A 12,632-nucleotide genomic window follows, 5' to 3' on the forward strand; every position below is an offset into this window, starting at 1 on the left:
CTGTAGATATGGTGACAGCTGACAGATAAGCAAATGAGAGATCCCAATAAGTGCTGCTGTCACTGCAGGGATGGCATCACTCGGTGACAGCACAGCAGTGGGGAGAGATGCTGCTCCCACGAGGTGATTCACCTTCCCTTGAACAATCACAGCCACCCCTCTCTGCTGACAAACTCTGCCCAGCCTCAGCCTGCTCCAGGTGAGCCACAGCAGCCTCATCCCTCCAGCTTCAATCCCAAACTTAGTCCTCAAACCCCCCAAAAAACCCCCATTGAGGCCTTGTACACCCAGGGACATGGGATGAACTCCAATACCTATCTGCAGGTCAGAGTAAATTCCAAGTGGAATTCTCAGCCCAAAATGGCCATGAGGGGGTTAAAAAAAAAAAAAAAGGGTGAGAGGTAATAATCATGGGCTGACAGGGGAAGGAGACAACACTTAACCTGTAATAACAGCAGGTTGCAGGAGAGCTCATGCTGGGAAAGAAGACTTGGATTTACAACTAGAATCTCAGGTAGTATGAGAGGACGTCTACTCTTTTTGGGACATCTACTCTTTTTGGGAGCACAAAACAGCACTTCTAGGTCCTCTCCAAAATCCTTAAGAGGCCCAAGAGGATGGCCAGCACAGGCAGGTGGTGGAAGAGAAGAAAATTCCAGCACAGCTTCCCCAAATCCAAGTGTGAATCTCCTCTCCCACCGGCACTGCTCAGCAGCTCCTCACTCCTTACTGCTGCACAAATTTGCTCTCCCAAATCCTTCCCTTGGCCACCCAGCCTCTCTCATCCTCCTCTCCCTTACACTCTCCTCCCAACCACTTCATTCTTTGCAGCCTGACCGCTGAATTAAAGGAGTTAGTGACAGGATTAAGTGCTTAGTCTATGCAGTAATTACACAGTTATCTTAATTCCCTTTGTCCAGCGCCCTTTATCGCTCCCTCTAACAGCTCCTGAATTTGCCACGGACAAAGAGAGGCAGAATGGATCACTCCATGCTCTGCAGCAGCTCCTGTAATGGGATTCCCAGCCCTGGGAAGAGCTCAGCTCTAAAGCCCAGCGCTGAATCCGGAACAGATCTTCAGCTCCGGGCATTAAATCCCCATCCAGGAGCTTCCACACCTCTCACACTGTGAAACTGCCATTACCAGCAGCACTCCAGGGACCAAAGGCAGCTTAGCAGAGCTTTAAAAACCCCCAGCACTTACTTGAAGAGAGGGTTCTTGGGTCTCTGGGGTTTCTTCTTGGCGAAGAAGGCGGCGAACTCGCGGCCGGAGCTGGCGTAGCTGAGCTGGGCCGAGGGCTCCGAGGCTGCACGGGTGTTCTTCATGTCCAGGTACTCGGTCAGCAGCATCTGGGGGAGGGACAGAGCTCAGCAAGGCTGCAGGACACAGGGCACCAGGCACACAGCACCACCAGGCAGCTTCAGGAGGCTTCAAACAGTCCCTCATACACAACAACATTGTGGCACATCAGAAGGCTGCAAGCAGCTGCCCTTCTTGTTCTTTGGCCCAACCTTTTACACCCCTCATGTTCATGCAGTGCCCCTGTGTTCCCTCTGTGGTAGCTCAGCACCCCTGGGCACTCCATGGCTCGTTACCTTTAATGCTGCTCACCTGCTCCTCACAGCTGCAGCCAATGAGGGATATGGCTGGGGCAACTCCACTCCAAATTATCACAAACACTGTGCCTACATCTTCCCACCCAACCACTCTGTGATGAGGTTGAAGCACGGTCTGGTGACACCTTAGAATTTTAGCTTTTATATTTTTCAAATCTTGTACTGCATTAGTGCTACAGCACGTGTCAGTTAAGATGGCCACCATACCCAGAGTATCCCCATACAACATCAGAAAGCTTCACCCCAAACACAGCAACACCAAACCACTTCAGTAGGCTGGCAGCATCTGTCCTTCTTGTTTTTTAGCCAAACCTTTTATCCCCTCATGTTCATGCATGGCACCTGTGTCCCCTCTGTGGTCACTCAGCACCCCTGGGCACTCCATGGCTCATTGCTGTCAATGCTGCTCACCTGCTTCTCACAGCTGGAGCCAATTAAGGATTAAGGCAGCCCCACTCCCAATCACCTCAAACTCTGTGCCTACACCATCCATCCTTCCACTGTCACAGCTGAGACAGCCACCACACCCAGAGTGTCACCCTACAACGTCAGAAAGCTTTACCCCATACACAGTAACACCAATCTACTCCAGAAGGCTTCAAACCTTGGCCCTTGTTCTTTCACCCAACCTTTTATGCCCTCATGTTCATGCAGTGCCCCTGTGTGCCCTCTGTGGTTGCTCAGCACCCCTGGGCGCTCCATGGCTCCTCACCACCAATGCTGCTCACCTGCTCCTCACAGCTCTGACCCACTGGGGATGGGCTGGGGCAGCCCCACTCCCAATTATCACAAACTCTGCTCCTACAGGACAGAGCTCAGCAGATGGCCTAAAACAGGCTCACTGTGTCGCTGGAATTTTTAGGTTCTGAGTAGGAAAACGACCAAAATTCGCAAGAATTCTAATTGACAGAAACGTGGCTTTATTTTTAACAAATATATCCTGAGGATTGGCTCTAATTTGGGTACAAGTTTATTTGATATTCTTTAGAATGGTTTGGGTTGGGAAGGATTTTCAAGATCAGTCCCACCCCTTGCCATGACCATGTTCCAATTCCTGTCCAGCCTGGCCTTGGACACTTCCAGGGATGGAGTTTTTGGCCAACTCAATCTGCTCCAAGTCCCAAAAGGAGCCTGCAAAAAGTTCCCAAAATGATTCCATCCATGAGAACCATAGGAAGAGGGTGGGTGGGCTTTATACACTGATTATAAATATAATTAATGCTCTTAAAAACAAAGGGTTGCAATAATGAGCAGTGCAGTTAAAATACCTTGGCTTATAAATGTATTTATTTAAAATACCTTGGTTTATAAATGTATTTATTTAAAATATCTTGGCTTATCAATGTATTTATGTGCTTAAATACTTCCAACATATTTATATGGAGAAATAGGAAACATCCATATGTGTGCTGGGGGTCCCATGTGATGGAAAATACCCTGGAAAGCTGCAAAAATTGTCCTTTAATAGCTCCCAACCCAATCATGCTTCTTTTATCATTGAAAATATGAATTCCCACAGCTGCCAGTGGAGTTTAGGATGGATTTTCCAACCCCAAATCACTCAGTGATGGGTTGGGGGTTCCCTTTGTGACATCTTCCCTCCTGTGCAACCTTTGCAGCCCAATATTTGATATTATTCAAAGTGCAGAAGTAAAACTAGACTCCAAATGATTCCATTTCAATTGCATTGTGTCTGAAGATGAAACAAAAGCCCTCGAAAATGAACTTTTGTCAAAGTCTGTTTATTTCCAGGAATTTTTACCTACTCACAGGCTGTTGGGAATGTGTTCTATGTGAATAATTAGCCAGTCAAAGCCCATCAAAGAGAGTTGGAGGTAATGAGAAGAATTCATCACTCCTGTGCTGCCTAAGTTGAAACAAATTACACAGGAATAAATATCCAGGCAAATGGAATCGTGCCCCTAATTAGAAACAATTTGGGATGGCTTGGAAGAAAAAAATAATAACACAAACACACAGAGAAAATCTGATTCCTAAACCAGCTCAATTAAAACTTTACCTGAGCACAGGCTTTGAAAATTTGTGTTTATTGGTAAAAATAATCACTGTGCTAATTTTTGACACTAATTTAGCAAAACCCGTTTGTATTCACCTATTTGCATTTCATCTTCTCCACTTAAATTAACAACCCGAAAATCGCCACGAAAATCTAATTAAACCCTCAAACTTAATCAAGTTGGGGGAAAAAAAATGAAAAAAATTAAGCAATTTGTTCTTCCATTATGGATGAAACCTGCTTATGATGGATTCCACGATTCTGGTGTCACTTTGTATCCAGGAGTGGGGGATATTAAGTGTGAAATCCTGGATTACAATAAACCAAGAGAGGTTTGGGGTGGGAGCAGAATGAATTATCCCTGTGGGTAAAAGGCGAAACAGAGAATTGGGATAAGAGTTTGCTCGAAGATATACAGAAAATGCCAACAATTGGGAAAAATGAGAGAAAAAAATGTTAATTTATTGTTAATTTACTCGATGAAATGATTTACTACACAAGGCTATGAAAAAGTCAGAAGCTGTAAAAGCTGATTTTGATAATTATCCTTAAAATTAATGGAATTATGGAATGGTTTGGGTTGGGAGGGATCCTAAAGCCAACCAGTGCCACCCCTGGCATGGCAGGGACACCTCCCACCGTCCCAGGCTGCTCCAGCCCCAGTGTCCAGCCTGGCCTTGGGCATTGCAGGGATTTGGGCACCTCTGAGAAGATAAAAACAGGGAGACAGGAATTGGGAGCTCATTTTTCAGTTAAAAACTTCAAGTGTAGCAGAAACTGGGCCAGGCAGATCAAAGCTCTTTCTGCTCCAGTGCCCTGAATCCAACAGTTCCATAAATTCTTTGGGATGAAGGATTTAACTGGAAATGTGGCTGAGCAGTGACAGGAAACAGCCAAGGGACAGGAGAAGGCTCCAGGGAGAGCTCCCAGCACATGGCAGGGCCTGCAGGGGCTCCAGCAGAGCTGCAGAGGGACTGGGGACAAGGCCTGCAGGGACAGCACCCAGGGAATGGCTCCCACTGCCAGAGGGCAGCCATGGGTGGCATCTTGGCCATGAGGAATTCCTGCCTGGGCTGGCATTGCCAGAGCAGCTGGGGCTGCCCCTGATCCCTGCAGTGCCCAAGGCCAGGCTGGAGCAGCCTGGGATGGTGGCATTGGAATGGGATGGGCTTGAAGGGCCCTTCCCACCCAAACCATTCTGGGATTTGGGACACTCAGAATCCATCCCCAGGGATTTTTATGGAAGTTGGGGATGGAGAAGGGAAGGGAGACTCTTCCTGGAGTGCTGAGGTTCCCAGTGAAGCCCCCAGATCCCAAAATCCCTTCCTAGAGAGGAGTCGGGGTGGGGATGGATCCAATGGCAGGCTGGGAGAGCTGGGAATGGAGGGAATTCCCTGGAGAGGGAGCCTGGGGTGGGATTTTGGGAAGGGATTCCCAGAGCAGCTGGGGCTGCCCCTGATCCCTGCCATGGCCAAGGTTGGGCACTGGGGCTGGAGCAGCCTGGGACAGGGGGAGGTGTCCCTGGAATGAGCTTGGAGGTCCCTTCCCACCCAAACTGCTCTGGGATTCTGGGATTTGGGACACTCAGAATCCATCCTGAGGGGTTTTTATGGAAAATGGGGAGAGAAAAGAGAGGAGAAGGGAAGGGAGACCCTTCATGGTTTGCTGAGATTGCAAGTGAAGCCCCTGGGCCCATGAATGTCTGGGAGAGGAGATGGATCCAATGTCAGGCTGGGAGAGCTGGGAATGTTCCCCTGGAGCAGGGAAGGCTCCAGGGAGAGCTCCCAGCACATGGCAGGGCCTGCAGGGGCTCCAGCAGAGCCTCTGGAATGTCCAAGGAAGGACTGGAGCAGCCTGGGATGGTGGGAGGTGTCCCTGCCATGCCAGGGAAGTGGAATGGGATGAGCTTTAAGGTCCCTTCCCACCCAAAACCATTCCATTATTCAACACAGCACATTTGGCTTCAAACTGCAGCAGAAAATTGAAATCCTTCTCATTTCTCAGCAGTATTAACTCATCAACCAGACTGAAAATCCTGGCCCCTCCTGGCCTCCAAAAGCAGCCTCAGGTTTCCCTTTCTCCTGCCCTGGGACATCCCTGGTGCTCCCCAGGAATCTCCATGGGTTCCCTGGGCCTGGGCAGCCCCAGCTCCCCTCTTGCTCTGCTCTCATCATCCTCATGGAGCATTTTCATCCATCTCACATCTCCCTGTTCCAAGCTGTGCTCTGGCCCTGTGCTTATTAACAACCACAGCAAGACACAACCTGAAAATCCACTTTAAAAGCACAGAAAACCCCCAGATATTAAAAACATCCATTTAAAACCCACCCAAACCAGGCCCTTCCTGCCTGTGTAAGCCAAAGGAACTTTCCTGAGCAGCCATGTGAGGGATTTCCTGATTTGATCCCACAACACCTGCTTAGGAATTGCTGAGGCATCAACCCAAACCTCGTTAGACATTAATCACGTGGCTGCACAGTGAGATTTCTGAGGGGCTGTGGAGTTTGCAGCATCCCACTCATCTGGAACAAGGATTTGGAGTTTGTGCTCCCTGGCTCAATCCTGCCATCCCTGGGCTGTGTTTACATCCCTCAAAGAAATAAAGCTGTGCGTAAATGCAGGGCAACAAAGCATCCAGCTGCTCTCTGGGAATGAGAATTAATAACAAGGGGTTGATCAAAAAAGCAATTTTTATGGATTTGGAGGTGTAATTAAATTTTGAAATTCTGAGAGGTTGGGGCAGTGTGTGTGGCCTGTCTGTCACACTGAGGTGGTGGCACTGGCTCTGCTCTGTCCTTCTGCAACACTGGCACGAGGGCAAATCTGATCCTGGGACACTCCACACCCTCATTTGTGGGAAATGTAGAGAATTCTCAAAGCCTGACAGAGAGCTCACACCTGTATGCAAATTTTGAGATGGGAAATGCTGAGTTAGAAATGCCCTGGAATGGGACAGGCATTGCTGAGAGAGAAATGGAACTGGGAACAAGTTCCAAAGGGTGGCCTTGAAAATAAGACTCGAACTGTGGAGAAATAAAACTGTGAAAGATGCACTGGAGTGGCACCCATGAAGGGTAATTTTATATTATTGGCTTTAAGGCATTTACAGCATGGTGTGGCTAAAGCTAATAGGCCAAGAAACATTTATAATATATTTAACACTTCAAATGTATTATAACATAATTAGGAAATAGTTGGTAACAGTAACAGTAACAGTAATTATGAATTTACTTTGTGGATATAAGGTAGTTACAACTCCACAATTATTTTTTTCTCATTGTGATGGGGTGAATTATAACATCTGTATTGTCTCGCCCTTCACATGAGAGTAAAAATGGAATAAAAGTTTTTAAAATGTCTCTCAGGTTTTTTTTTCCCTCTGAATCAGAAAATGGCCAAATCCAACACACATTTTCCTTCCTTAGCTGGGCCCAGGATAAGCTGGATAGGTTTTTATGCCTTTATACCCAAGATTGACCTGAACAAAGCATTGGAAGTAAAACACGCCTGGCCAGGGTGACAGATAAATTAATTCAGTTTTTTTGTACCTTTTGTGAGGGCTGAGCTCTGAATAAATTCTATTGTATAAATTAAAAGCTTTAATTGGTATTTCACACCCTCACATCCCCTGAATTCAGATAGAAGCTGCAGTGTGGACACTGCTCCATCACCAAACCAGTTTCAAACTCCACACCATAAATCCTGATTTTCCTCATCCTTCCTGTACTTGTGGGGTCCAGAAAATCCAAGGAAAACCAACACACCACGAATTTTTCAAGGGTGAATGAGAATCCCAGGTAATTACTGGCCTCTCCACCTCATATTGATCAGGGGCAATACCACAGAACAGATGATAGAAGATTCTATTAAAAAAGAATTAAGGGGGAATAATAGAATTCATGTTCAGCAACAGGGATTTCCAGAAGACGAAAAGGTCCTGGTTAGAGTATTCTTATAATGGTGACAAATTCAGCTTTAAATAAACAGAGATAAAGATTTATGTCCACCAAAGATGTGACAAAAGCCAAAACACCACAAATCAACACAGAAATCCAGGCAGGTGCAGGACAATGTTCAACTAGAAATGAGAAAATCACCAACACTGGATTTTACAAGCTCCCAGAAGTCTTAATTCCTCTTTTAGTCCTCTGCATTCCAAGAGAAATATCAGATTATTTCAGCATCATTTTCTTTTGTTGGATGGAAACTTTCTCATTTTCAGTCTCAATTCTCATTTTCTGTCTCATCCTCATTTTTAAAACAGCAGAAATTAGAAGGTAATCATTGATAGCACATGAAAAGGGTTTTTTCCAGAAAAGCTGAGGTTGCCCCTGGATCCCTGAGGTGTCCACGGCCAGGCTGGATGGGGTTTGGAGCAACCTGGGATAATGTTGAGGTTGGAACTGGATGATCTTTGAGGTCCTTTTCAAGCCAAACCATTCCACGATTCTTTAAATGTGGCTTTAAATGTTAAAAATTTAAATTCTTTAAATGCTAAATTCTTTAAATGTTCTTTAAATTCTTTAAATTTAAATAATTTAAATTTAAATTCTTTAAATGTTGCTTCAATCCCTTTTCTGGATTAAATGGGCCTGGCTCACATTCCTATGGAAAATTATTAGAGAAATGGTCATAAATTAAAATGTTTGGGGAGAAAAATGGCAAGCAATACAGCGAACACAAGAAATCACATCTCCTGTCAGTGCTTTTTATTCCTATTTTCAAAAATATAATCAATGTACTGGGAGGATTTCGATGTCAGCAGAGGGAAACTTCTACAGAAGTAGAAATTTTCTGTAGAAAGTTTCTGTAGAAAATTTCAACAGAAAGTAAAGGAAGTCTTGATCTACAGGATTATTGTGTAAAGTTGAGTCTGGAAAATTTAGGGATATTAAAAGTAATGGGAATTAATCAGTTCACTGGAAATGGCTGCGAAAAGCAGAGCTTTGATCTCACATCTGTAATACCAAATCAAACCTCATCATGACAAACCAAGAAATCAGGGAAAAGAGATGGAAGGTGCACAAGAGCAGCTGGAAATTTAATATTAAAAGTCCCATTAAAAGGTGGCTTCAGTCACCACCCTGACTCACAGGGTGTCAGGACTGTTCTAACTCTGGCAGTGGTTTATTTTATTTATACTACTGCATTTATATTTTTAATTTTCCTAGTAAAGAACTGCTATTCCTGCTCCCATATTTTTTTTTTTTTGAGAGCCCCTTAATTTCAAAATTATACTAATTCAGAGGGAGGGGGTTTCCATTTTCATTTTTACATTTTCATTTTTACACTTTCATTTTTACATTTTCATTTTTATATTTTTTTACTTCAAGGGATGCTCCTGCCTTCCTCAGCACACACCTGGCTTTCCAAACCCAGCCACAAGCTCTGGAGACAGGAGAGAACTGTTCACAAAGTGCCAGAACCAGAAAGCTCAGAACAAGAAAAGCTCAGTGAGGCAGCAGTCTGTAGCTAATTACCGGTAATTTGCTGTATCAAAAGTCTGGATAATTAAAATGCTGCAGGAATTGTGGTATTTCAATAAAAAAATAAAAAAAAAAAGAGGAAGAGTTAATTGAATTGGAAGAGCTCTGAGCTTCCTTTGTCAGTTCTGTCACACGGAGAACATGGGCTGAGCACACAGCTGGCAGACACACCAAAGGGGAAGCAAGAAGGGAAGTTTGAAGGAATAAAATTTAAAATTTTTAAGGGCTGTGAACACCTGTAATGCAGCTCAGGCTGCTTTATCTAATCTTCTCGTTGCTCCTCCAATTCATTTAACTGAAACATAATGATAAAATCCCCTTAATAAAATGAATTCTTTAAAGGCACCTCACAATTCTACTCCTGTACAAGAAGAATTCCTTTTTTATTATTTAAAAAATCCCTTCCAAACTTTGCAGATAATGCTGTCACTGCACTATCAATTATCAACGATAATGCACTGATGGCATTACCAATGCTAATTGGGAATTACTGCACACCTGGGAATTTTCATCTCCTTCCAGGGAGGGAGGAAGGGAAGGAACAAACTCCAAAATTACTTGAAAAGCACAACTTTCACCCAAAACGCCACAGCAGCAGAAGGGACCCTGCCTCAATAAAAAGTGCCCAATCTAAGGATTTAAACTGAGGTGGTTTGGGTGGTTTTTAAGTGGATATTTTTAATATCGAAATTTTCTTGCTTTTAAAGTGGATTTTTATGTTCTCTTGCTGTGGTTGTTAATAAGCACAGGGCCAGAGCACAGCTTGGAACAGGGAGATGTGAGATGGATGAAAATGCTCCATGAGGATGATGAGAGCAGAGCAAGAGGGGAGCTGGGGCTGCCCAGGCCCAGGGAACCCATGGAGATTCCTGGGGAGCACCAGGGATGTCCCAGGGCAGGAGAAAGGGAAACCTGAGGCTGCTTTTGGAGGCCAGGAGCGGCCAGGATTTTCATATTAACCCATGACTTAATATTGCTGAGAAATTATTTCAGTTTTCTGCTGCAGTTTGTATTTTTTTTTAATTTTTTTTTTAATTTTTAAAATTTTTCTGTGCTATGTTGTATCATGGAATGGTTTTGGGTGGGAAGGGACCTTAAAGCTCATCCCATTCCTCATCCCTGCCATGGACAGGGATACCTCCCACCATCCCAGGCTGCTCCACACCCCACCCCAACCTGGTCTCTATAAATGGGAATAAGGTCTGAGCTGTCCTTCTCCCCCTCCATCCTTTCCTGTATTTCTGCTGGTTTATTTATATATTTTAATAAAGGAGAAACAAACACTGGTGACAAATTTATTTCAGCTACCGATAGTCAATTTGACTAACTGGGTCATAAAGCAATTGGACAGCATTTATTTTTCTCCAGGCACCTCAGCTGTTCTGCAAACACAGATTACAGTGGCAGAAACCATCCCAGTAACAAGGCCACTTCCTCATTGTGCTATCAGCCTCTTGGCACCCAAACAAAACACAAAACAAACACAGAAAAAGAAATCCTTTTGGAGTTTTTGACAAGCGAGCCCAGCCAGCTTCAGGGTGGTAGTTTGTAATTGCTACGGTTTTGATGAGCAAATAAAAATAACTTTGTGCGTGTGTTCTTACATATTATGTCTGCACATATATTTACACAAAAGGAAGGGAGATTTAGATGGGATATTAGGGAGAAATTCCTGGCTGGGAGGTTGGGAAAGGGCTGGAATAGAATTCCCAGAGAAGCTGGGAATGTCCAAGGCCAGGCTGGACATTGGGCTTGGAGCAGCCTGAGATGGTGGAAGGTGGCCCTGCCCATGGCAGGAGGTTGGAATGAGATGATTTTCAAAATCCTTTCCAACCCAAACCATTTGAGATTATTTTTGAAGTCCTTTCCAACCCAAACCATTCCATGGTTCTACAATTCCAGTCCATGTATCTCTTTAGCACATTCTTCTGATAGAAGTGACAACTTGGTGAAATAAATCTGGTCCAGCTATGAGCCAAACACAGCCTAAAATGCACCAAAACATGGAATTTGACCAAAAAGGTGCAATTACCACCTGCTTTGTAGATGGCACAAAATAAAGCATTTCCCTGAAGGACTCAATGCCCCTCTCAGTTTGCCTGGACTTCCTTTTGCTCACCCAGCACAAAAAAGGTCAAGGAGGAGTAGAAGAGTTGAGCAAGTAATTGAGTACAGATTTCTGCTCTGCAATTATAATTTAGCCAAGCTCCAGTGGCTCTGCACAGTTTGGAGGTGGGGAAGAATACAGCTAGAAATTGATACTCCTAAGTGAAGTAAAGTTAAACATTTTTAAATCACAAAGAAAGGAGTTCTTCCACTCCTGTTTGGTGCCATCCACCTCACAGGGAAGAATTGTAATGCACAGCAAACCCAGGGCTGTGCTGAACCCATTTCTGCAGCTCAAACTGCCACAGAAAATCCAGCAAAGAGAGGGGAAAAATTAAAAAAAAAAAAAAAAAAAAGGCAGCATGTTGCTTAAATACCAAGGATGTTCAGCGCTGGGTACTACAGCACACTTTGTGTATTCCATGCCTTCAGCTAATTGCTGAAGACATCCTGCTCCAGTGTGGATGGGAACAGTAATGTGCCCTCAGTCTTCATTAAATGCCAGCTCTTAATAACAGACTCCACAAGGGCTTTAATTGCATTTAGTGGCAGCTTCTGAACTTTAAAAGTTGTTAATCAGATTTCTATGGAAATGGGATGACGAGGAAAGGTTAAGTACAGGTTGCTGAAATTTCAGCAGTTGCAGACGTATTGCCCTTAACAGGAAAGAGAAACTACCAACCTTGACAGGAACTAAACATCTTAATTAAATACTCACAAGTACAGTACTTATTTCTGCGTGAAGTTCTATTTTCAAATGTCAAACTTAATCAGGCACTTGACAAAAACATGTGATATCCCTCCAGCACAAGGGAACAAAAATACCTGGGGCTGCTTCCCTCAGGAAACACCTGCACATCTCCCAGCTCTGAGCTGCTCGTCCCAACCACCAGGAATTCAGGTTTTATGGCTCTGGAAGTGCAGGATTCCAGGGGAGAAAGAGGATCTCCCATTTTTCAGCCTGTCAGCTCTCCCTGCTCGCTCCATTTATCCCTGGAACAAGGCTCACGCTGCCAAACAAACATGAGGGTCCTCATAAATCTGACTCGCAGAGATTTATGCCCCTCCAGGGCACAGCCCATCAATTAGCACCAGTCAAAAGTACACAAACTTCTGCAGCAGGAGGAAATTCAGTGTGTCTGCAGCAGGCTTTGGTGCCAGACACTCCTGAGAGCAGCCAGAGTGCTGCTTGCTGCTCCCCAGTATCACAGGCTGGGGTCTCTGTACAAATCACACAGACCTTTCCTTGCTCAATTTTCCCCTGAAAAGAGATGTGTGGTCCACAAAAAGGCCAGATATTAATTAAATCTCAACGTTTTTCACCTCCTTTCTGTCTATGTTTTGTAAGTTTCTTTGATTTCTAACCCACCAGCCATCCTTCAAAGGTACAAACCTCTGCTGGACCAT

The 12,632-nt window shown here is 44.5% G+C and overlaps 1 protein-coding gene across 1 annotated transcript in view; it reads right to left on the reverse strand.

Moving 5' to 3' along the window:
* The window catches only part of EXOC4 (exocyst complex component 4), a 359,365-nt gene that overhangs the window by 250,237 nt on the left and 96,496 nt on the right, over nucleotides 1–12,632 (reverse strand). The window contains 1 exon segment of the mRNA XM_063153646.1: nucleotides 1,204–1,349. Within this exon segment, the coding sequence (XP_063009716.1) occupies nucleotides 1,204–1,349 (146 nt within the window).

This window comes from Melospiza melodia, chromosome 4 (genome assembly GCF_035770615.1).
Source record: "Melospiza melodia melodia isolate bMelMel2 chromosome 4, bMelMel2.pri, whole genome shotgun sequence".
Taxonomy (NCBI): domain Eukaryota; kingdom Metazoa; phylum Chordata; class Aves; order Passeriformes; family Passerellidae; genus Melospiza; species Melospiza melodia.